The sequence below is a fragment of the Mycteria americana genome, chromosome 15 (genome assembly GCF_035582795.1).
Source record: "Mycteria americana isolate JAX WOST 10 ecotype Jacksonville Zoo and Gardens chromosome 15, USCA_MyAme_1.0, whole genome shotgun sequence".
Taxonomy (NCBI): Eukaryota; Metazoa; Chordata; class Aves; order Ciconiiformes; family Ciconiidae; genus Mycteria; species Mycteria americana.
The window spans coordinates 12,174,925-12,201,102 of record NC_134379.1 but is presented as its reverse complement, the minus strand read 5'-3'; the positions used below and the strand labels follow the sequence as shown (position 1 = coordinate 12,201,102).

General features: G+C 47.2%; 1 protein-coding gene across 1 annotated transcript in view; it reads left to right on the top strand.

Moving 5' to 3' along the window:
• Window positions 1-26,178, top strand: part of CALN1 (calneuron 1) — a 127,184-nt gene that overhangs the window by 58,889 nt on the left and 42,117 nt on the right. The window contains exon 4 of the mRNA XM_075517959.1: window positions 8,109-8,221. Within this exon, the coding sequence (XP_075374074.1) occupies window positions 8,109-8,221 (113 nt within the window). The remainder of the gene's footprint in view (window positions 1-8,108; window positions 8,222-26,178) is intronic.

The window sequence follows — 26,178 nt, the reverse complement described above, 5'->3', positions numbered from 1 at the left end:
GATCTAGCAACATTTCAGCATGGTTGTCCTTTAAAGTGTGTTGCTGAGCTGAGAAACTTGGTCCGTGAGATGGATTTGATGAGACTTGTCTTTATTTATAGAGGCCACTTTCTTCGTGTCTGCTCTGATTTGTAAAATGGAGATTATCATATTATGTGTTCTCGCTGCAAAGAATGAAGAGTAATTATTGTTGCTGGCGAAGCTAGTCGGATTTGCAGCTCAGTACTGGGAAGAGGTTCATAAGTAATATCAAATTCTGTCTTCGATGCAGTGCCTGGATGGCTGAGTGCAGCCGCGTTGAATAGACAGGACAAGAGGAAACACTGAATTGCAATTCCCTCCCCTGAAACCTGTCCACCCTGTGCTCCAATGGGGCAAAGTCCTCTGCAAAACACAGCGTGCAATCTGTGATCTCATGCAGGCATGCCTTGAAATTTGTTTGCATCCTTGTTTAATTTTATTTATTCCCTAAAATGCAGTATTCCTGGTATTATGATTTTGGTTTCACAGAATGCGTATGCCACAGGGAACACACATATTCCTCTGTTTTAATGAGCCTGTGATTTGCTGGTTGTCTCAAAGTTGTGCCGAGCTGCCCGATAGCTGCCGCGATGCATGCAGAGCTCTGCTGCTATTCCCAGGACCTGGGGAGCAACAATAATTAAAGTCCTGAGTAGTCAGGATGTGATTTTGCTCCTCTTGACAAAGGGAGCAACTGGTTACAACTTGCAAGATACAAGAGTTCTGCAAAGACCTGCAAAATGAACCCTCTTGGTTTTACATGCCAGATGCCTTTGCACAGGGGAGAGGTTCCCGGGGGACATGGGCAGAGGGGATGGGGGTGGCTTGCAGCGGCCGTGCTGGAGGCACGCCACGCTCAGCAGGTTCTGCAGTGCCTTTCCCTGCAGGACAGCTGGTCACAGGGACAGTAATTGGGGCGTCCTGTGGCGTCCCAGGGCTGGCGTGAAGCTGGCATGCTGCTTGGCAGGTGTCTGATGGATATTTTATTTTTACTGCAGTCACTGTTTTTGTTGGACTTTTCTTCTAGCCAAGCACTAACAGCATCCTGCTTGTTTTAGTGCTTGAGGTGGAGCACGGGACGCGTCACACCTGGTGCCGCAGAGGCAGAGCCCCCAGTCCTCTTCAATCACTGTCTCACAGGTCAGCTCCTGGACAGGCTCCCCTTGGGCAAACATGGGGAGTTAATAGATTTCTTTTTTTTTAATGGGGAAGCAAATAAGTCCTCTGCAGCCATTTCCTCTTCCTTGCAAGACGAGCCAATGGGCTGTCAAAATGAGTAACTCTCAAGGTCCTTTTCTCGGTGTCATGATAGATGCACCCCTGGCTCTGTCTTTCTGGGCTCCATTTGAGCCTTTCAGACCCCATGGAAATTTCCTCCTCCAGGAACATATGTCTGTACAATTTGCTCATCTTTTATGTGTAGTTGTCACTGAACCAGAGCAGCCAGCTCCACACAGCCGCTTCTAAAACCGCAGGACATGGAGGTGTCCTTAAGGGACAGAGTGGGCTCCAGTGGAGATGTTTCACCTCTTCCTTCAGCTCCAATGAATTTTTTCCTTCAAAAGGCAGTCATTAAAGCTGTAGGATGTATGACAGAGCTGGTGAGTGGTAAAAGAGTGGCCGATGGATATGCCCCCACTGTTCCCAAGGACCAAGAGAAACGAGAAATTGTATTTTTTACATGTATGCCTTGACAAGGGAATATCAGAGACCCTCTGCAGATGGCTCTGGGGCAGAAACTCCCAAGGGAATGCAAACAGGACTTTTTGGAAATAGGAGATGCTCGTTGTCGTCTTTCTCCATCCTGGGGACTGGTTGCACGTCCGTGCCTGTGGATCGCTACGTAGGCAGGCAGGGGAGGTCTAGCACCCGGCTCTGCTGGCAGCCTCCTTTCTGGCAACGTTTGGGAAGGTGATGCTCTGTGCCTCAGTTTCCCCACTGCAAACCAGCTGTGTCAGCATTGTAGTGAAGCTTTATCTCTTCATTTCAGCCAATTCCATGGATGTCTAGAAGTAAAACTGTTTTCAAAGTCAAAAGTTTGATGAAAGACTTCCCCTAGTTCTCGTTGAAGTTATGGGTTGAGGCTGTAATTAGACAGAAAGTCTCTGGGTTGTGCTGGGGAAAGGGTCAGGCTGGCGATCAGGCTGTTCTCCTCTGACCTTAAAAGCTCTGAAACTGAAATACTTGTCTGGGAAATATCCTGTGGCTGGAGCTTTTCTGTGCACATCCTCTCCATCATTTCAAGACACAGCAGCAACAGCCTTCATCAGACTGTATTATTACTGCACAGGTTACTTTATGGGCGCAAACAATGACACAGAGCGGGACAGAGAGTCACTGCAGCTAGCTATTAAGAGAATAAAAATAAACAGGAGTGTTGTGTGCGCCTGGGACCCAAGCTGCAAAAGACTAGCTCATTAACTTTAAATATATCACCTAGCTGCACTCTGGAGGTCAAATTCGAGAAAAAAAAAAAGTGTGAATACTTATCAGTCTACACACAGCAGATCCTCATCTCTGTTTAAATGTGTGCATCATTTTAGTGCCGTGGCAAGAAACTTTTCAGGAGGAAAGAGAACCTGATTATCTTGAGACTGGCCAGGGAAAAGACTTATTTAGGAAGCAGTCAGGCCAGATTATGCAGGCTCCCAGTTTAATGCGCAAGGCTCTGAAAACCAGGTGTAAATAGCTGTTCTGCCCTTGGGTATAGGCAATGCAATCCATACATGTTTTCCCCCTCTCGTTTTCTTTCCCTCTCCTGCTCTGTGTTTCTCCAGCCCAATGAATATTTAATTACATCCTCCAAGGGAGCTGCTCCGATGGGAGACTTCTGGACAGACAGCGGTCGACTGAAGGCTGAGGGTCGGGGCTCTCCCATGGGATGGAGGGTGAGATGGGTTCACGCTGCTGAGCACTCATGAGCATTTAATTATTTCTTCAAAGCAGAAGAGCTCTGGCAGGGGAGTTTGCAAGAGCCCACACGCGGGCTGCTGCTACCTGGGACGCTGAGGATTTGCCGTCCTGCCTCAGCCCGATCCCTCTCTCCTCTTCCTGGTCCCGCGTGGTTTGGGGGTGGTCTGCTGCACTCTCCCTGCCTGGCACATCCAACCTGGGCAAACCACTGCTGACGGTAGATCCTGTGGGATCAGGACAAGTGTACAAGGAGAAAGGCAGGATGGGGCTCAGGCCACATGGGTGTAGCTTGTCTTGGTGTAAGAGTGCAGCTGGGGGTATTTTGTGCTGTGATTGCCCTCCTTGGTGCCCTGACAAGGTGACTGCAGAGCTCTGCCTGCCCTCAAACGCTTGCTTTTTTCCTGCTAAACATCCTCCAGCAAATACAACCTTCCCTTCTCTTCTTCATTAAAGTCATGGGGGCTGAGGGAAGACGAAATCCTTGGACTGGAGCTGAAAGCCTGTCAGCTTAGAGGGAGGGTTGTGATTTTCTGTGCTCAGCTCTGATGCACCAGTGAAGCACAGCACCTCCAACAAGAACGAATGATAGTACCTTGAAACCTCTTTGGCCTGGGGATCTGGAAGCACAACCCCAATATGAATGAATTGGGGTTGAAGGCAAGTAGCTTAGGAGAGTAAATCCCCCTTCAAAAGTGCTGGAGGCTCCTTCGGCTCCCCACAACATACAAGTCCAACCCAGAGTTTGCTCCCTGGGAGTGCAGTGGTAGTTTTACAGGCTCCTCTGTATGTTAAGTGATTAGTGCTTTTCCTTTTTCCACATCCCCTTGGTTTATTTAGAAGAGCTAACGGGCATTTTTCAGAGGTGCAAACACTCCTTCCTTGGGGCTGTCATGTCCAAAGCAATTTTCCTTGGGCTGCAGCGTCTGGGAGAGCTGGAAAAGAGCTTGGCTTCCCAGCTTCATGCTGCTCTTAGCTGCCGCTCCATTGTCTTTGGTGTGCTTGGCATAAGTGGATGTTGAACATGATGCGGGGCCTGATGTTTTCCTGCTGTAGCTCTGTGGAGCTCTGCAGTGGTGGCCAAACTGAGCTCACAGGACGGCAAACATTGATGCTGGGGCTCTTCAAACTGAAATTATCACCAAGGTCTTTCTGCACCCAGTGAGTCAACAGTGTGCGCTGTGACTTTGACAGGTCCAGGACCCCTTACTGGCCATGTGTGGTCTTTGGGCACTGAAAAGGTTCCCAGAGGACCCAAAGATGTTGCTGGGTGCCTTCAGCACCCTCTTTCCATGACAGAGCAATCAGCCAGGCTCACATGATTGCTCCCAGGGCTGTTGACAGTGCATTTAGTTGCTATTCCTTTTTATTATCACATTTGCCTGGTTTTTGTCAGAACTGAGACAGTGTCTTGCAGGGAGCAAATCTTTGTGGGTATCTGGAAGCACTTAGCACCCAGCTGATGCTAACGGACTAGTAATGATAAGCAGATCTGATTTGTCTCTGATGATGTGGCCAGCGATGTTCTGAGTCATAGTTTTAGTCATGCAAGGTTCAGCCACTTGATTGCTAACCCCCTTCTGACTCTTTTACATTAATGCCAGAGTTAAGAGGAAGCATTATGGGGAAGAAAAATGTTAGGGCATAAATGTAAGTAAATAAATACATGTTTTAGGTGGTTTAAAACCAGGGGTTAAGCTCAGCTCTGGTGTTTTGCTAAGATCACGAACAGAAGCAGTGACCATCCCTTGGCTGATGGGTAGTAACTCGGGGATGGGGTGGCATCTGGATCGCATCCTGCCCGGAACCCTTCTGGTCCTCACCCACCTTGCCGCCTGACGGTCTTCCCCTGCCCCAGCTGACCTGCACCACCATGCCTCAAGGTTTCCCTGCTCTCCCAGTTTGTAAGTAAGTTATTGCAATGTGTGAGTGCCTTCATCAGGCAGGGACTTCAGCATGGCTTGGGTTTATAAACCTCGTCTGCATTTGTAACTGTTGAGAGCAGGGAGAGGAGAATAGCTGTGACCATCACTGGACAGGGAGCACAGCCTGCTCCATCCTGGCCATAGCTTTTCGCTTGCTTGTGCCCCATCCCTCCTTACAAGGTTGTTTTCCTTCAGTGTGACGAGTTCTTGCTAAAGTAGCTAATGTGAGCTTGGAGGCAGAAGGTGGGGGGTGGATGTGAACACCACACAGATTATAAATGAGCCTGGGGGGACGGCGAGGGACTGGGGCTGTGTGATCGCCACTGATGGCAGTGTTGTTCAGGGCTCGCTGGATGGCTCGTGGAAAGGAGCAAGCGAAGGTGAGAGCAGCGTAGACAGAACACATGTTCCAGTCTGGCGTTTTCCTCCCTTCTTCCCATCCCTTAAACCCAACTAAAAGTTCATTTCTGAATAAGCTGCACATCGCTCGCTGTGAATATCAACTACTCCCAGGCGAGGAGCACATCTGTAGGCACAGCAAAGCCAAACGTGGGGACGTGCGCGGTGTTTGATTTGCCTCCAATGCAGATCCTCGAACAGATGCTTGATGTGTGCATCACACATCAGCTTGTAGCGCCGTGTACGTGACTATGGCTCAGAGGAGGAGGAAGACATCTTTTGACTGTTCCCAACACAAATTTCATCTGAGTGCTCCCAGGAGCTGATGGGTGGCCTGAACACTCATAGATCCTATAGGCGATGTGGGTATTGAGCATGACCTGGTTATGCCATGGTTGTAGAGAGCAACCCTGGGCATTTTCACCTTGCAACCATGCGGAGTTGCACTGGGCGTGTCTTGGAGCCTATGTGTTGTTTTTTATATTTCTCTCCTGGCTGTTGAATACTGTAGAAGGAATTTTCAGCCAAAATTGTGAGTTCTCTTTCTTGATATTATGATGCTGCAGTCTCCTGAGATCCTGATGGCAGGAAGGTTTGTTTTCTGCAGCTTAAAACGAATGTTAAAGGGATATTTCTACCAGGCACCGTTTTGGTGTCTAGTTTCCTTGCTAGCTAACAGTTTTAATTGAAAAAGCAGTCAATAAGGGGATAATGCATTTTGTAATGGCATCGTTCTTCTGAGGTTGTGGAAAATGCTATAATTGAGCTGATAATTAAACCCCATGAAGTTAGTTATGATCACTGGCAAAGGCACAGGGAAGTCATGAGCAAGGGTTTGCCCAAAGTCTTGCTCTGAGTCAGGCACAGAGCCCAGGAGTCCTGGCACCTGCTTTCTCATGAGTCATGTGTAGGACTAAGTTCTGCCTCTCCTCTGTGGATGAAATGGACATTGTAGAAAACGCAAATTGAATAACTCAATATTTTGGAGTTGCATATGGATAGACCAAATATATGCACGGGCAGGTACTAGAATCTCTTTAAAATACAAATTGTTTTCTTGCTAATCTGGCTAATTTGTTTAACCCAATTTGCATCACAGTATATGGTTTTGTTACTGCCTTTCCCTTAAAGTGATGTACTGCAATGTAAATCGCCCCGTAATCCACTGTCACCTTGCATTACCTTCCCCAACGTGATCCAACGTGCTGTGACTGATACAATCCGACTTGATGTCATAAACTGATGCCTCCCATGGGGAAGCAGAAGGAACACATTTTCTCGTAGCCCATAAATGTTTAAAAGAATGGCTTTCCAAGTGATGGGGTGCCCACCCCTTTCCTTTTCTGCTTAATAAGCTGTCCTAGAAATGAGCTCCATCCTGCAAGTGCTCAGCCCGCTCCGGCCCTGCAAAGCCCTTCAGCGTGTGCTGAGCCCTGAAGGTGTGAGCAATGTTAGCAGCTGGATGGGGTCTTCTTGCACGTTAGGGGATCAAAGCTATTATGAATCCTTGCTGTGTTTCCTTTCAGAGCTCCTGTTGCTGGCTCACCCCTAGGATATTCACTTTTGTCTTCAAGAAATTACGGGCAGAGCCTAGCGAATAGAGATCACTATTCTGGCAAACGAGCGTTTTGACTCTGCTTATTTTCACATTGTGTTTCTGCAAAGATAAGGACACGGAGAGATTTCAATCAGTGGTGTATATGCTCAGATCAAGCAGATGAAATATAATAAAAAGGACAGATAGCAGCAGCATGCAGTGCACGTGGTAAAGCTATCAAGCAGGGCTGCTGCAGGTACTGCAGTCAATAGTGACATTTTAATAGTAGCCCTTGCATTGATCTGCTTTAGTCTGATGGTTTTAGACACTTCTTACACCTAATAATTTAGCAACAGCAACTACATGGAGAGGTGGATGCAGTCAGTTCCGGCTGAATTTGAATAAAGAACAACCAAAAAGTCTTACAGTTGCTGATTCTGTTTCCAGACTTGAAGGAGAGCTAATATATCCACCCATATCAATTGGCCTAATAATATGTAGGAGGATATGTCTATGGACTGATAGACAGAGAAGAGGCATATAGACATTGAACTACCCTGTTCAGAGAAGCAGGTATTTTTAAGATCCTTCAACAGGCATGAATTTCCCTTCTTTATCATTTTCATTAAGCATCGCAGAAGTTCTCTGAGGGAAAAGTAATATTTGATACAATGCTCAGATATACTTCAAACGGCCATATGCCTCATTTACAAAACATACAATATACTGGAGGGGCTTGGGACTGCATAGGCTCAGTTCATTAATGGCAGGAGCAGCTAATGGCACTGAAGCTGTGTCTACACCGTCTGCTCTGCATGCTGAACACACAGGGCTTTTAAGAGATGGATGCTGATGGAAAGCTGAAATGAAATGCCTTGTGGATTCGCAATAGTCTGGCTCTTCCCTCTGCGTGTAATCCCTTCCTCTGGAGGATGGGGTTGGCCCTGTAAAAGCTTTGCAGAGACCTGGCTGTTTGGCAGCTCTGTAAAGGGGAAGAGCCCTGGCCGTGCTGTCCTCCTGCCAAAATTGTTTTTTTGAGAATTGACTTGCCTACAAACTCTCTGGGGCTGGGGAACGACCTATGCATCTCTATTTGTGCATCACCTGGTCCTGTCTTCAGGTGTGGGTATGCCACAACATGGGCCATTCATTGGGATAACAACAAATTTGGGTCTGTAGGCACCATGAAGTTGATGTAGGAGGTGCCATAGTGCATGTATGGATCCATGATATGCAGCAGATCCAGAGCAGCATGTTGGACATTGGCACTAAGTGGTAGTTCAGTGAAAGCATTGATCTTTTTTCTTTCATTCCAGGGGATGGCCAGGTCGATTTTGATGAATTTATGACTATTCTGGGACCTAAGCTGGTATCATCGGAAGGCAGAGATGGCTTTCTGGGAAATACAATAGACAGCATATTCTGGCAGGTAAGTAGTCATTTTTTTTAAATGCAACTTTAGCCAACTATCAATAGCTTCCAGAATTGATTTGTTGAGGAGCACAAGATGTTTTGCTAAACGTGAATGCTTGTGTAAAGGCTACTCGGGTCCCTTTTGCTGTGTGCTGTGTAAGACGATCCCGTGTTGCTGGAGGGACCTGCTCTCAGCTAAGCCCTGTGCAGGAGGAAGGGAAAGCATTTACTGTGGATGAACTGCAGCTGAACATAACAAAGCACCCAGTTATTTGTGCAACATGTTTGGGAGCATTTTGGAATTCATTTTTGCAAGAGAAAAGTATTTTTCTCGGTGAGTCTTTGGAGTTAGGAACCTTGAACCTGTCCAGCTGCTCTCAGAAATGTGCCACGTTCAATGTCCTTTGGCTGTGGCGGAGGGATGATCCAAGTAGAGTGAGGTGTGCCATGTAGGTCATGTCTGATTGGCGCTTCTGCGGTTAATTCAGGTCCAAGGCTGAGGATGTCCATGTTGTGCCAGTGCAAGTTTTACCCATGGCACTGCCCTGGGGTAGTCCTGCCAGTTTCAGGCATTGGGGGGGAGGCAGGTCTGGCAGCGGGAGCTGCCTTGCGTCTGTCATGCAGTGTGATGCAAGGACAGTCCAGGCTGTTATGGTGAGGATTAAAAATCCTCACCCAAAGGTGTCCCAAAACACAGTGCTGCACATTTCTTGCCAATGGATTGAATGTGTGGCTTCCTGTGAGATTACTGCTCATTTCATTGATCATCCAACAGCCTTTGCTTGCTAATAAACTTTGGATGTTACCAAGTTTATGTGAATCAAAGGAATCAAACCCAGATATAAGCATTTCTGTCTTCTTTTACTACCCTCCAGCATTGTCCAGACTGAATTGGGTGGAGTTTTGTAAAAGTCTTTTAAAAGTCTTTTAAAAACTTGTTCCTGGCCTCCTGGCATGTGATAGAAATAACCCTGGAAATCCTGGTCTGGATTCGGTCCTCAAAGCAAGAGTTTGGTGTTGGTGAAGCCACAGTGGTTTGTAACATATCTGGGGGGATGCGAGGGCTGAACTCACACCACGAAGGGCAGGACTGTGGCAGTCAGAAATGTTTTATTGCCTCCATTGCACTTTGCAAACCTCATCCCAGCACGTGAGCAGCGGGGGAAGGAGGAAGCACCATCCCATCCCATCCCATCCCACTGAGCCATTGGTGCCTTCCAGACCTCCTGGCGAGACTGGCCTCACCAGCGCCGTTCAAGAAGCAAAAATACTCGTTGGGAAAATCAAGTTCATGAGCTGACCTCTTCAATGGGGAAGCAGAGAAGTCTGGAGCCCTCTCTAAAATTCAGCTCACAGGTTAACCCGCTGCCATTTAGTGACCCTTCAGCTGATGGAAATGCCTGCAGTAGCTTTGCTCAGAGGAATTGAGGAAGGGAGGACGTGTGCTCTGGTTTTAGAGCAGTAGGACTCCTGGACTCAGCTTTCACCATGCTCTTTCATGCAGCAGGGACCATGGCCCTTGTGCCCCCCCCCCCCCCGCCCCCGGCTGTGGTGGGACGAGTGAAAAGAGTGCAGAGACTTAGGTAACTGGCCCCACGGTGGGAAGGGACAGCCCTGGGGTCTGTCTGCAGGCAGTGAAGCTTTGACTGAATTGCACAAGTGCTCCAGGGTCTCAGAAAAAAAAGGTTATGGTCTTTTACTTGTAAGGGTAAAAATGCATCTCTTTACATAGCACTTACCTGAATTTCAAAGCCCTTGAAGAGAAGGCTTCATCTCACATTTCATTTCTCCTGGGGTAGGAGAGCTCATGAAGAATACAGTAATTTTGCTGCTTATTCCTAAAGAGAAAACAAGGATAAAACCACATAGGGAAGTCCCATTCAGGGAAGAGTTTCCCTTTGCCCATCCCTACCTGGCTTTACCCAAGCCCTCTGCAGGGCCATAAGTCACCTCGTCTTTAAGCAAAGCATTTATGCATCTGCATTATCTCCTGTGGGATTACGTCTGATTTGAAACAAAGTCCTTTTCAGAATTGGGGCTTGGCTGTGTTTCCGATATCCCCTTGATGTGCAATTTTCACATCTGCTGGAAAGCAATGGCAGGGAGAGGGGGATGAGTTTGGGTTGCTGATAGAGCACTTCACCCCTGCAGTCATCCCCAAGGACTGATTTTAAGGAGGGGATAGTGCCCACAAGCCTGTAGTTGTGACTGGTGCTAGGTGAAAAGGGCAGCAAGGGTGGGACAAGAAGGGACAACTCTGCCTTGGTGTCAGGTGGCCAGACAATACTACCAGGAAACCTCACCCCAAAGCTGCAAGCAGCAAAAGGCATCTTGAAGAGGCTCTTATATCAGTCCCAGGGTGAGAGAAAATCCATGTTGGCATCCAGAAAGTGCCTTCCCCTCTTCCATGCAAACAGCTTCTCTCCAACTGTCACGATTTTGGCTCTCGGGGTATTTTTGCTGAGGGTGCAGCTTTCTATACTGTGGCACTTCTGTGCAGATTCTGTTCCAAGTGCGCCTTAATAACGCTTTAAATAATGCAATGACGGAGTTAAATAATAAACAGCAGCAGAAGGAGAGAGGAATTCAAAGGAACAGGCAAGGGCCTGGAGATGCGTTTGCAGACGAAGCTGGGAGTGAGTTGGTGGGATACAGGAAGGCGGTTCCAGATGGCAGAAGCTGCAGAGGGAAGGATCTTACAACAACAGCAGTGGGGCTGCAGGAGATGGAGAGGGGGTAGAAACAGTGGAAGAATAGGGAGGAGAGAGAGGGATCACGCGTGGAAGAGACAGGCTTCAAATAATAGAGAAAGGGTACATCCCTCCTATCATATGTATTGCCTAAAGAGCGATGGCCAGCCCAGGAGAAGAAGGGATCAGCCAATACCTGAGTGTGGGCAGGTGTTAGAGACATAGAAGGTCTCTCAGATGTATTTTCATTCCTTGATTTCCCATGTGGGCTTTAAATTGAGACGTATCGGCGTGTAAGGCGGCTGACTCTTGCTTCCTCAGGTAGCGGCAATCAGTTCTGCTCCAGTTAGAATGGCTCTCCGTGGTCCCTCAGCCAGGTCGGGAGGTATTCAGGGGGAGGGAAAAATCATCCCTGCAAATATTATTTCAGGCCAAGTCAATATAGACCAAAGATATCCGGAGAGCTGAGGAAACATGGACTCTGCTCCATCTCAGAAAGTCTGCCTTTCCCGAGTGAGAAGCAGCGCACACCAAGCACCATTTTGCAGAGAACATCCCTGGGTGCCTCCTGCTCTGTTTCAAAATGGTTTTCTCATCCTCATGCCAACTGTGTGCAAATGGAAGTAACATGTACCACTGCACAGACATCTTTAACTGTCTTAAATTTTTAAGACAGTCTTAAACTGTCTCAAATATTTTTTCTTAAATACACAGCTGCCTGGTAACCATTAGCCAGTCCTCAGCATGGAGGATCACGGTCAGGAGGAGTTTGAAGGCTGGAAGCACCTGATGAAGACCCATTCTCCCTGGTTTGGGGCAGACCTGCCATGGCAAGCTTGCAGCAACAGTGCAAACATCCCCTTTGGCTGCTTCCACAGGGTCTGCATTTATTCAAAACAAAATGTAAAGAAAATAAAGAGCATAGATGATATTTTGGGAGGACCTATTGGACTCTGTTTTGGAAGCCAGTGGGAGAAGGTGAGCCTGGCCCTGTGCAGAGGTGTTGGACCTCCCATGGTTTCTTGCAGGGTGTCTGCCCCCTTCCCTCTTCATCTTTTTCCCTCTGTATTTTTTAAAAAGTGGCCACCCATCGCTCGCCTTCCTCTACCCACCTTCTCTGAGCTGCTCCTGCTGGTGCTCACATTTATTGTCCTGAAGCTGGTTTTCTTTAGCGTGTCTGGCAGTGTTTTTGCAGTGATGCGGTAGCCATTGCATGGTCAGAGAGATGCTATTTGATCAATTTTCAGGCATGAGAATTTGTTTTTCCAGAGCTCAGGGAATATGAGCCTGGTTCCAGTTACGCGCTGAGGGCTGTGTTTTGTACAACTGGTTTTTGAGACATTTCCAATGCATGGCCATTCAGGGCTGTAAAGCGATTTAGATCAAGAGCATTACAGAAAAGACAAACATCGCTACCGGTAAATATTAGCTCCTTTTTTTGGCAAACAGACTACAAATCTGTCCACTGTGCCCTGCCTTTCTGAGCCAGAGAGAGGGATGAAAAGAGATGGGAGAAACTGGGATTTCATATTCATTTACAATTTCTGCCCAGATTGTTTCTAAGAGCAGAGACCTTCGGGCACAACTGTTAAATAGTTTGCACAGGACATAGTGTAGTGGATCTCCAGTCCCTGGGGGTAAGCAACAGGAACAGAAGTAATAATCATCTTGGCTTATAGGCTTTTAATTAAAATAAACCTCTCTGTCTTGGCTAAAATGCTTTTTGAAGTCAGAACAAGTTTGAATAGTTAAACAACAGGGCTGCACCTGCATCGGATGCAGAATAAATTCTGTACCCAGCAGCACTGATGAGATTATTTTGAAAAGTCAATACTTTGTATGGTGATAATTTGAGAGGCAAAACCCTGCCTGGTTTTTTTTCCCCTCTGTCTTTACCGTATGCGCGTGGAAGCTGCAGCGAACATCATTTCAGCCAGCGCTAATGCATTGCCTGTACAAGGATATCTGGAAGCTTTGTCTTGCATGAGGGGACGGCACTGTATCATCTGCTTAGACATGGTGCCCATTCGTCGCTTTAGATATCACCCAGTATAATTCACTGGTGTTCAGGAGCAGGCTGGTTGGTTTGGGATAAATAAGGCTGCTTTGCAGGAGCAGGAAGATGAGAATACCAACACGGTGCTTCAGGCTGGGGAGATGCTGCTCAGAGATCTCTTTTTTCCGCCGTAGAGATGTCTCCGCAGTTTGGGGGGGGACAGCTGGAGGACTGGGGAGGCAGGTCCTGCGACCGGAGGAGCTCAGCAACTGCTCATGTTTTCTGGGCTTGGGAAAACCTTTTTCATCTCTCCAGGCTTCCACATACCTTCGCTCAGGAGGAGGAATATGTTGGTTTTTATGATCTTTGGTGGATGAGTAGGTACAGCCAAAGCTAGATCCCGCGGCACCCCTATGCAAGGAAGGAGGGATATCCAGGGGCAGGCCAGAGACAGCAGAAACCCCCGTGCTCCTGAGCCACCAAGCTCAGCAGCATGCACCCAAGGGCATTCTGTTCCCTGGATGCAGGAAAAATAGAGCAGCTGTGCAGTATTGCATCTGGCACTGGCTGGGGAGGAGGCTCAGGGAGATGAAGGGGGCCTCAGAGCCGGCTGTGAACACGGGATAGCAGAGGGATGTGGCTGGGATGGGACACAGCGGTTTCATCCTCCCAGCACGGCTGCTGATGCTTTAATGATTTGCTGTGCAAAACTGCCCATCCGTAATCTTGTTTGCAGTTGTCACTGCAAATGCAACGGCGTCCTGGGGGAGAGATCTGGGCTCTCATGATCTGGTCAATCAATTAGTGCTTTAATAGAGTGAAATGAAGGAGAAAATATGTGGGAACCTCGGTGGCACAGGGCAGGGTACAGAGAAGCTGCGGCGGGTGATGGTGTGGGAGGGAAGGCAGGGGCTGAGGATGCAGTGTCGGAGTCACGCTGCCGGCAAGGCGTGCAAGCGGTGCATGCCTCCAGTGGCACTTGGCTCTCTACAAAGACAGTTTTGCTTAGAGAGGGATTTTTCTTTATGAAGTCCGGTAGATAAACGTAATGCAATTTGTCCCTATATGTGAGGTTTCTCCTCTTGTCCCTGCAGAGGAGTTAATTTGATGATGGCAACTTAGCCTTGCCGGAGTTGTGGAGAAAGCGTTTGTGTCTCCACGTGCAATTTCACGTGGTAGCAGATCCAACCGCCCACCACCACCATGGCATTGCTGAAATAACAGCTTGCCTCTTGCGGCAGGGCCAGCCAGGTGTGGGGTGCACGTGGCCTCCCCTCCTCATCCTCCTCCTCCTTCTGGGCTGGTGCAGCCCCTCTGTACGGGAGTGGGATATTGCTAAACCCCAGGAGGGGCCATTTTACATCTTGCGCCACAATTGCTTGCTGGTAGCGAGCTGCTGTGCTGCAAATACCCCTTGATTTCAGGATTTCAGGTGCCGCTGTTTCAGCCTTTCAAAGAACCATCTCAAATCGACTTCTGTGGAGGAAGAGAGTTAGTTTTGCAGTTCAGGGTACCAGGTGATGCTGGGGGTCGGTGGTGGTTCCTGGCAGGGCAGGTTTCGCAGCTGGGCTGAGTGTGTGTAGTTTAGAGTGGGTAAGGAACTGTTGTTGTACTGCTGCTTGGAAAGAAAGCTGAGATTCAGGGAGGAAGGGTGGCTTAATAGTATGGGCAGACTTAATGCCCGTGTAAGTGGCCTCCCTCTTCGTGACTACTTTGGGAAACGCTGCAGCTGAAAGTTTGGGTGCCAAAACGTGATGGATGGGGTCAAGGATGGGCAACTGGGGCTGTGCCATTGCGCCATGCATATCCCCTCACCCATGCACGTCCTCTTTCACCACACAAAACCCTCCAACCCACAGCAATATTTTCAGTGTTAGCAACAAGGTGGGTGCCTGCTTTTTGTTTGTTGAACCTGAAATATCTTAAAGTGATTTCCACAGAAAAGAAGTTCTCTACTTCTTAAAGATCTACCCTTTCTTGGGTTTCCCAGTCTGGATACCACCAAACTGAAGGACTGGTTGCAAACTTTGCATTGCCTCTCCTGCAGAAGCCACTGCAATTTGTCCTGGGAGCCAAGGCAGCCATCTTTTCCATGACAGCTAATACTGGGCTGTGCTTAGCTGGAGTCATTAAATCCACCCAGTGCACCCTTAGCTCCAGTGTCCTGACCGTGTTTCCAGTTTCAGAAATTAAATGTGTCCTGCAATATCTCTTCCTGCATTTTAGATTGGATGTGTGGTTTCCTTCTATCCAGTTTTAAAATGTTGCGAGATTTCCCCTTTCAAGGATGCAGATGGCTGTGTTGTGGTGATGAGCAGAGTGGCTCTGGCCACGTAGCTGGTGTGGATAGTGTGCAGTTCATCTCAGCTAACCTGGGAGACTGCTTAGACTCCCTTTAGAGTTAACACAGAGAAACAGCCGCTTCTAGGGTGCAATTCAAGGAATCTACTTCAGGCATCAACCTCAGGAAGAGATGCATCATGCTTCAAAAGTGCCAATTTTTCTCCACTTGGTATAAAGAAAGTCTAGAAAAGTGGCTCAGATGGAGATGTGTTCACCGGAGACAGCTAAATGTCATCTGATGAGTCCCACCGAGGGTTTCACCAGCTCTGCCGGTGCTGAGGCTGTTATCAGAAGGAGAACAGTTCTGGTTGCCTTATTGAATCTTCTTTTGTTGACAAAGACATTCACACTGAGTACGTGGCACTCAATGGTTGTTGTTGCAACACAGTGAAAGCTGACTGCTTGCAGGTGATTAATTCATCAACAAGAGACTTCTCTTTGTTCGTAGTGTGGGTATCCAGCCCAGAAGTGCTGTCACAGCCTCTGGTGTAGACATGAACACTGGAGAGGTTCATGGCCTGGATGGTGGTGGTAAGGTTGTCCTTGGACAGTGAGACTGTCACATCCCTGTAACCCCTTTGCAGTGTATGAAGTTGCCAGTGGGCAGGAGTGAGCAATAATGTTTGAGTGGCCTCATTTTTATCTGTTTATATGAAGGGACCTCATTTTCACCAGTACACATCTTTCCCTGTAACAGAATCAGTTCTCCCGACTCATCAGGACGAAAGTTGGGCCTCAAAACTGGAGACACTGGAAATGATAAAGTTTTGAAAGCACTTGTGAACCAAAGCAGGACTGGCACCAATAGCAGGAGAAAAGCAAGACTTCATTGTCCGACTGTGTTTTGTAGCTTCAACCAGCTTATACATTTAGCCTTCAGAAACACACTACAGCTTTGGTTCAAAGTCTGTTTAAAGCAGGCATTTTATATCAAGAGGCATCCTGCCTGCTGGATGACAGTGTACAACTGTCCTGGCAGGTGGTGATTTGGCTTTGCGTACACTCCGGAGCACTCACATACATATACTCCATCCAGCTCCAACGGTACAGAGGTTATTTTTTCTATGCCAGCTTATATATAAACTCAGTCTGCATCTCTGCATGTCATTGGGATTTTTTTGCCCCTACCTGATGAGTGAAATAGGAACTGCACTGTGGTTTTCTCTGTGATTTGCTTAGAAATGTAAGAAGCATTGTGTAGGAAAGGTAAACATGTATGATCGTCGTCTGATGTGTACATGGGTACCTGGAACATGGACTGGGGAGAGAGTTTCTTGCTTGTTGTGGACTCCTTGCTGAAGGGGGTCAGACTCCCCGGCACCTCTGAGTACCAGAGTACATCTCTGGTGCTGGTTTTGTTGGGGCATGTATCTTTTTTCTTTGAATGCACTTTGATGCCTTTGAAAGGCACCATATGGTGATGGAGCAGGTGGCATGTTTCATGCAGGGGAGTTTCAGGGGCAACGGTTCTGGCTTCAAATCCCATATCCCCTGCACTCCCAGCGTCAGGAAGGATTTTCTTTCAGAGCAGAGGCTCCACCAGTCCTCAAATCCTAAGCCAGCACCAGATGTCAGGATCCGTCCTTCCTCTGCACAGAGAAAAGGACATGTAAGGATCTGCAATTCAGGTGTCACCAGAGGACACTACCTTTGGCTTGCCCGGATACTTCATGTTCTTGTAACAAAATCATCTCTTTCACTGCACTGCTGTCATTTTGTTGAGGGAAATCTTAATTGACTATAAGGAAAGTCTGATTTTTATGGAGATCAGAGTTTGGGAATTGTTTAAAACAGACTTGGTGGTGGTGGCCTTTTTCTATTTCTTTTTTCTAAAGAATCCCCACTTTGAGACAGAAATCTATATAGTACCCTGTTTCCAAGCCTTGGGTTTCGGTAGAGTAAAAATGTGAAAAATTCACTGCAGTTTTACAGACAAGAATAAGAGGGAAAAGCAGGAAAAAAGACACTCCATCAGTCATAAACAAAAAAAAAAAGGCAAAAGTGTTGCCAACTGCTTGCAACAAACGTGTTTAAAAAGAAAAATGACTTTTTATGCGAAAGAAAAGCTAGAAAAAGAAATTACTCTCTTGAAATAAATAAATAAATAAATAAATAAATAAATAAAGACAGACAGGCAGACCTCGGAAAAAATGCAACTGGAGAGCTGCGAAGGACCACTGTGATGGGGATGGGGATGGTGGATATCTCAGGCAATGGCTGAGGTTCATTAGTGCGAGCCAGATGAGTGGTGGATGCTCTGGCATTGAGGAAGGACCTCCAGGTCCTGGCTGCCAGACAATTTCTACAGCACAGCGTATAACTCAGATTTTCCCAGTACGTATCCAAGATTTTCAGCGCAGTGTGCTGGAGCCTGACATCTGAAGCCAAAACAAAGCTACCCGATACCATCGAGCCCTAAGTGACGCCCGGGTTAGATTTTATGCTTCTCAGTTGTACCAGCAAAATACCTGTGTTACAGCCCTGAAGCGGCTGACAGCCGGGGGCAGCAGCAGCTGTTGGAGCATCTCGGTGCCTCTTTCAGGTTGCAGCAACAAGGTGCCAAGAGCTGCCGGGTTCCTGCTTGCGCAGGGGCATGAGGAGCAGCTCGTGCTGGGAATTGCCTGCGGAGGAAAGGGGTGTTCGCCAGATGCCTGGGACTTGCAGCAGTGACTGTCTCTGCCATGCCCACCCAACCTTCACCTCTGTGGTGTTCCCCCCTGGTGCAGGGCACACCCTTCCTGTCCCAGACTGGTGTTTCTGAGGAGCAATGGTGGTGGGCAAATTTGGTGGCCCTAGCAGACAGTTCCCCAGTCAACAGCCATCTTGGGCTGCCGTCAGGATGGAGATGTTTCCTTGGCCATCAGGATGGAGAGGTTTCCCTGGCCATCCATACGGAGGATTTTCCCTGGCCATCAGGGTGAAGGTGTTTCCCTGGCCACCAGGATGGAGATGCCCTGGCCATGCTGCAGACACAGCCAGCTCCATTCTGCCCCTGCCTCCTGCCCTCCACCAGCACTGAGGACAGGGGAAGATGGGGACGTGGCTGTCTAACTGCCACCGGCAGCCCTCAGACCATTTCCCTCCATTTCCCTCTGACCTCTCTGCACGCCAGGAGGTGGGACAGGGTCTGGGCCACACATCTCCCTCCCTTTCCCCTGGGGTCTGCACAAGCTCCTGCCTTGGTTTTTCCAAGAATTTGTGCCACGAGTGCTGCCAACAGAGCTGCTGCACTTTGTTTTGCCTTTTTTTACTGTTTGGCAAGAATTTCATGGATTGATGGGTGATGTGCAGGTACTGAGAGCATGTTCCTGGTGCTGTAAGCATCACTTCTCCCTGCAAACTCAGTGCCACCACACTGGCTGAGCTCCAAACAGGCTCTAGTAGACCCTTCCCCAAGGTCTGACTTTATTAATACAGTTTTCCAGCAGAGGCATAATGTAGTTTTACTAAGTGGGTGGAAAGACGCTGATCTTCAGGAGAAATTCCTTAAGATCTTTTTTCAAACAATTTTGCCACTTTGTTGAGAAACTGCTTCTTTGTCTGTGTGCTTTCTGCACCGTCATTTGACTATCTGTGGAGGTTTGAATGTATTTCTGTGCTGGCAAAGATAGAAATCTTACACTCTGAGATGCAGTCTCCAGAGCTGGTAGTCCTGATGTAGTTTGTAGTGCCACAGAGGAAATTTTCTTTACTATTACTATTGAGTAACACACAACGCTATAAAGTGGTAATTAAAATAAATAATTATGTAACCCAGTACATTTACTCACAGTTAAGAAAATGTATCAGGATGCATTTGCTTACGGCAGAAGTCCAGAGCAACCTGAGAAAGTCAGTGGCAGTATTCAATATATGTGTGTGCTTGGTGGGAAGCGTTCAAAACTGATTTTGATCCCTTTTTCATGGAAATAAGCAGATCTAGCATGTAAGGGAAAGATCTCTGTTCAAAATGAGCCAGGATGATATTGGAGTTCCCTCTGGAGATGTATTCTAATGTCCAGCTTTCCTATGCTGAGCAGCGACACAAACCTCAGGAGATAACCCAGCAAGGTCCACAGGTGGAGTTCACAGAAATGACCCTGTTTTTGGAGCAGAGCGTAGAAGACAGTTGCCTTACCCTGGATGAGAGATGGGAAAAAAAAGTAATCATATAACAATGATTTGCATGTTTTTAATCTCTTTCTACTCTTGCTGAGTGTGTTAGTTTAGATGTTTTTCCCCTGGAGGCTGTCTTGCTCAGGGGATTATTAGTACAAGACATCACTGTCAATCCATCAGCTCCCCCCGCGCACATGAAGCTCCAATTCCTTCGAACTTTTGGAAGTGACAGAGCAGTGAAAAGACAAATGAAATAAATTGATGCTTTTTAGGGGAGCAGAATCTGAAAAGAGCTGTCACAAAGCAGACAGGCTGTATGTAGGTGCCAGATTTCAGGGCTTTCAGGAACTGCGATTCCCTGTGAAGATAAACCCATGAACCTCAGCTTCCAGCCCTTGTGTCCTTTGTATTAAGAGACAACTGAGCTACTATTAATATTTATTTTATGGCTAGTTAGTATGCAGGCACATGTTTTCACAAAACTAGCCAGTATGTTAGGTTAAAATATATCCTTTCCCCAATACTAGCTGCTTCTTGCTACATATCAGCCCCATCCTTTTATTTTTCTAATGCAACATCTTTATTACAGACTGGTGTGAAAACTCTGCTGAACTCCTGGCTCAGAAATGCTCTTGTAGTTATTCAAATAGCCTTCAGTAGACTGTATCTCTTTTTCCTACTGACATTCAAAAGTGCTTGAATCCCAAGGGCAGTTTCAGAGCCGAAGTAGAATATATTATAATCGTAGAATCAAATGACGATGAAACCCTCCAGGAATTGCTGGTTCAGCTCAGGAAAGGCGTGCGCTGGAGTACTGCAGAAAGAGAACACCTTTTCCCCAGGATCTTTGTTGTTTTGTTAACTTTGTAAAATGTTTAAGAGAACAAGAAGAAACCACTCTGATGATGGTATGTCCAGGCAGGTGGAGAGGGACCTCAACTCTGGTCCTGGTGTGTCCAGAGCCAGCTGAGGCTTTGCCACCTTCTGCCTCATCTGTAGATTTGCTTGGCTTCATGTTTCTTCCTACGTAGGATAGGGCTCACTTCAGTCCCATTTAAGCACTTTATTTAGGGAAAAAAGCAGCAGTTTAGTGTGCATGTGCCTCAGACTAGAGACTTTAAAATAGGTGAATAGGGAACAAGCAAACTCATGTGGGACAGGGCTGGAGAATGGATTGGTCAAAAATATCAGCCCGAAGCAGCCTTATGGGCTGGAAGGGGATGTGTGCCGGCTATCCTGGGTCAGACTTTGGGGCTTGCTCTCAGCTTGCTGAAATGATTTAAATTTGTGCTTAGCTTTGCATCTTCTTGATTCATGGTGGACATAACAGCACAGCCAGAGAAACGCTGGCATAAATCTCTCAAGATTGGCATCTTAGGTACTAAGGGAAGAGCCGAGTCTCGCCTATTTGTACTGTGCTCCTTTTTCTCCTATTGAAATGGTGTTTTTATTTAGGATAGCTGTGTAATACCTTAGAGAATAGTTACGCTGATGATTAGAGATAATCAAAATGTTTTCGTGAATCCAATTTTATTGAAAAATTACCCTTTGGTTTTTCCCAAGTGAAACTTTCATCAAAGACTCTTTGAAATTGCCATTATTCCCAGAATTTCTGCATTGTTTTTGCTGAATAAGTGCCTATTTTTTATCAACACGTTTTTAAATAGTTTTTACTCATAAGCAACATGGCACTCTTATTTATATGAAGCACGTTTTTCAGCAAACAAATCAAATGGGTTTTCTATTATATCATTTGTAGCAGAAAATGGATCCATTTAGGAGCTGGCAAAATGAAAATTACTTAAACATATGGGATGTGGGTTTTTCCATTTTTTAAACTCATAGTAATTTATCATGTATAACTGTTGGGCATAGCTTTTTGGTTGCTAGACATTGCCTGGCTGGCTACCAAGCCAGTAGAAATGCACCTGATTTAGGGCAGGTATCTCTACAACTGGTGGCAGATACTTGCTAATCTTGCTGCACTACTATTTTTTTGAGTGCATTTATTTCTGTTGTAGTGGTGAATTGTTCTCTCTACAAACTTCCTACAGATCTCTCTGGGTTCCCATGGGGTAAAGATGATTATGCTCCATATATTGAAGAATAAACCCTCCTCAGGCAGCCTGTGTCTTGCTTTTCTGACAGCCCCTCTCTCTGTGACAGTTGTCACTAATGTTGTTTCTGGCCATGGCCAAGGACAAAGGAGGGCTCTACCATGGTTCAGGGAAGGAGCAGTGCCGGCCCTGGGAGCAGGGGCAGAGGAAGGGTTGGGAGACCCTCAAGCCCGGCCGAGCTCTTCTCGTCTCTCCACATGGGCCAGTCTGATTGCTTTGGAGACAGCTGACTGTTGATTGCTGTACAGGAATTAAATTAGGTGAGTTAAAAACCCGTATCAATCACCGTCATGCATACTTGCATATGAAACGTAGGCTCAAAAGGTTTATGGTAATCAACGTGGAGTGGCTGATTAAAGTCCATTAAAATTCACTAGAAAAAATTCTAATCCTCTCTCTCCACTTCCACCCTGGCTCTTTTCCGTGTTTGATAATCGCTGCTGACTTCACTTATCATCCCTGACAAAGTGCCCCACGATGGGACACGTTACTGCTGGCATCATGACAGCCCGAGTGTGTGCTGTACACACACATAGAAGCAAATGGGAAGCGAAGGTAGGAATAATTTGATTTATAGCAGACAAAGCATGGAATCTGCAGGAAGAAACATGCTGAAAGTGGTCTATCACACTCATGCATCCAGGGACATAGAAGAAATACAGATGATGTTAAAATTTTAATTGCGGTGGGAATTGATGATTTCAGAAATCCTGTGGTGTGTGGTTTATTGCATCTCAGAAATTTCTAGTGAATATCGTATATTCCTTTTAAATATACTCCTTTTCTGAATGTGAAGCAAGTATAGTCTCCACTGAGGAGACCGATTCTAACTTTCCTTCTCTGAATTCCTTCCACAACTTGCAGAAACATCCCAGTTGTTATTCGTACAAGGTCGTTATGGACCTTATTACAAGACGGTGCCCGCAACTAAACCTCCATAGGATTGTTTGCATTATTATTGCCTGGCTCTGGCTATTTCAAAACCTCCAGGCCTGTCTTGCATGTGCCGTTTGATAGACATCTAAATTACTCCTAGATTTAAATCTCCATTCAGTTAATTTAACACCTGCAAAATTAAATCCTGGGCTTAGAGTCTTTTGATTAAATCAGGTCACAATTGTTAGGCACTGCCTTCGAGTAGACACTCGGGCTCTGATGTCTCAGAGATGCCACCACACCAAGGGCCCAGAGTCAGCTGAAGGCAGGGAGCATCGCTGCCTTGCTTGCCGCAACACGACCAGCAGCAGATGCTTTTCCAGCTCTCAGCTGGTTTTAATGCACCCCAGAGCAGTTGTTAGAGAGCTGAATGGGTAATGGAGTCCCAACTAAGCCTTTATGTGGCCTTTTGTCATTCTGTGGCCCTTGTTATTCTTTCTGGTCATGTCAGCAGTTTGCCCTTCATGGCTCTGACGTTGCTGTGCGTGATCTCCCCTCGGTGGCTGCTGGGGTGATGCTGCACGTTGTGCCCCTGCCACTGTCACCTCGCTCGTTGTCCCTTCCCCACCACGGCGCAGGTTCCTCCGGTCACGCAGCCGGGTTGTGATGCTCCCGTGCCTGGCTGATCACCTCTCTCCATCACAGTGTGCAGTGTAGCCCTTGCCTGCATGCCCTTTACCTCTATCCCTTTATCAGGGCAGTGGCTTGTGGTTTTTCTGTGCTGGTAGAGCACAGTTATGCTGATGATGCTTTTGGACCAGAGACTGGTACAGTTTTCATCAGGTCAAGTCTTGGACACTTAATTATCTTACTTCCTTCAATAAAAAGGGGGAGGCAGGAGGAGATGTACAAATACCCCTGCATACCTCATCACAGACGGCTGTATGACAGTATACATATGTGCAGAGAAGCTCTATGTTAAAATGCTTTTTTAACATTGAAAAACTACTCACCTGAAAGAGAGGAGAAAAGGGAATTGGTGCAGTTCAGCCCACAGAGACAATAATTCAGCACCCATAGCATGATTTACATCGCATCCTAATAGCATGATTTACTCTTAAAGCTTGTGGTTGCAGACTGCTTTTACACAGGGTCTGTCCAATGACTCCTGATCAGCCCCTGAGTGCATGACTGCTTTTGTTTTTCCCCTGTTACTGATCTGTAGATGATTAATATAAAGGTTAGTGTCCATGGGTTGGTCCTACAAAACATGGCTAATTTGTATGGCATTCCTGCTGACTTCAGTGAGATCTGTCTTGGTAAGCACGGCTCCTGCTCCTTGCTTTGTAGGGTGATTTTTAGAAATTATTGTGTCATTGGAGTCTCTGTCCTTGGAGATATTCCAAGCCCAAGTGGACACGGTCCTGGACAACCTGCTGAAGCTTTGAGCGGCAGGTGGGAAGTGCAGTGGTGGGGGTCCTGCAGGAAAGCAAAAGGTGGGAGGTACTATCCAAGGCCAGGTTTGGGCACAGGTTTCCAGAGGACTGTACGGGCTTCCATGTTTCTGCAAAGCTTTCTAGCGCTGCACAGGCAGTGGGGCAATCTGGAGTAGCTGCTGTTTGCATCGGTGTCATCTACCTGTGCTGAAACTCCCATGACTCTTGGCATGCCCAGAGCCACAAAGGCTGCCATCCTTGTCCTCCTTCACAACTTCGCCGAGGCTTGTTCAGAGGCAAATTAGAGCTTTCCTGGCTCTCTGTGGTTACAGCAAATGTGAAGTGTTGATTTGTGGCAAATCTGACCAGGAGCCAGGTCTGGCTGTAGCAGCACAGTAAATACTGCTGGTACATGGCAGTCAACAGCCTTCAGCCTTGCAGGCTTTTTCTTCTGTTCTCATTTTGCACATGGCCAGTTCCCCTCAGCTGGGATGCAGCAAATTATTTTTGTTTGCAGATGCTGCAGTGTGCCTGGTTGGGAGGTACACCTGTACTGCAGGCAGGTAGGCAGCTCCAGCCCTCGCAAAGGAACGCTGTTAAGGTGCTGACCTAATGGCCTAGGGGTTATATTCTCTGCTTGAAATTAAGATGCAGATTTCTGACAATAACCTGGAAAACACTGGGAGTGATTTTATTTGTTGCAAACATCTGTGTGCAAACGTTTCCTCAAGTTTTGCAGGGCACATGGATGCACAAGTGTCTCCTGACTCCATCCAGGGCTGCCACTTTGGCCATATTCACTCTGGGTTAGTCACAGGCAGGAGATGCACCCCTTAACTCCAAGGGCTGCATTATGGAAGCAATGTGATTTATACCCACCCGAGCAGTGGGGTGTTAAATGGTGCTGTTTGATAACACATCCGGAGGAAGTGGGACACAGCTCCGGAGAGTCCCTCTTTGTCAGCAGGTCCTGCTGTTGTCCCAGTGAATGTGCAGAGAGCTCGTTTAAAATAACTTGAGAAATTCCTACCCTGGTACAGCCCTCAGATTATTATCCATTATTGATTTTTCAGGTAGGCAGCAATGAAGTTTCAACTAGAAGTCCAAGGGCAATCAAGAGAGACTTCAGGGCCTTGCGACAACTGGTTAAGGGATCAGGAGCACAAGTACTGTTCTCCTCTATCCTTCCATTTGCAGGGAAAGATGAGGGAAGAAACAGGAAGAGCCAGCAGATCAATACCTGGCTCCGAGCCTGGTGTCACCAGCAGAATTTTGGGGTTTTTGATCATGGGTCGGTCTTCATGACACCAGGCCTGCTGGCGACAGACAGGGTACACCTGTCTCAAAGGGGGAAAAGGATCTTTGCACAGGAGTTAGCAGGGCTTATTGAAAGAGCTTTAATCTAGATTTGAAAGGGGAAAGGGATAAAACAAGGCTCGCTAGAGATAAGCCTGAGGGCAGCACACCAATGTTCAAGGGATGGTGTGCTAGCGAGGTCCTTCAGTCTGCCGTCTCAGTGGAAGTAGGAGATGGAGATCCATGAGGCAGCAAAGAGGTGAGGGTTATTGATATGTTAGAAACCATGGAAGCACCTGAGAATGGTCACGTAGGAATTAGGGCTTCTTCTCCCAGAAAGGTGGCAGGATCAATAGCCCAACTGAAGTGCATCTACACCAATGCACGCAGCATGGGTGACAAACAGGAGGAGCTGGAAGCCATTGTGCAGCAGGAAAACTATGATATAGTTGCCACCACAGAAACATGGTGGGATGACTCACACAACTGGAGTGCTGCAATGGATGGCTATAAGCTCTTCAGAAGGGACAGGCAAGGAAGGAGAGGCAGTGGGGTAGCCCTGTATGTTAGGGAGTGTTTTGGATGTCAAGAGCCTAATGATGGTGATGATAGGGTTGAGTGTTTATGGGTAAGAATTGGGGGAAGGCCAACAAGGCAGATGTCATGGTGGGAGTCTGTTACAGACCACCCAACCAGGATGAAGAGGCGGATGAAGTATTCTATAAGCAGCTGGGAGAAGTCTCATAATCACTAGCCCTTGTTCTCGTGGGGACTTCAACTTACCAGATGTCTGCTGGAAATACAGTCCAGCAGAGAGGAAACAGTCTAGGAGGTTCCTGGAGTGTGTGGAAGATAACGTCTGGATACAGCTGGTGAGTGAGCCAACTAGGGAAGGTGCCCCGCTTAACCTGTTTTTCGCAAACAGAGAAGGACTTGTGGGTGATGTGATGGTTGGACGCTGTCTTGGGCATAGCGATCACAAAATCATACAGTTTTCAGTTCTTGGAGGAGTAAGGAGGGGAGTTGGCAGAACTGCTACCTTGGACTTCCGAAGGGCAGACTTTGGCCTGTTTAGGAGACTGGTTGACAGAGTCCCTTGGGAGGCAGTCCTGAAGGGCAAA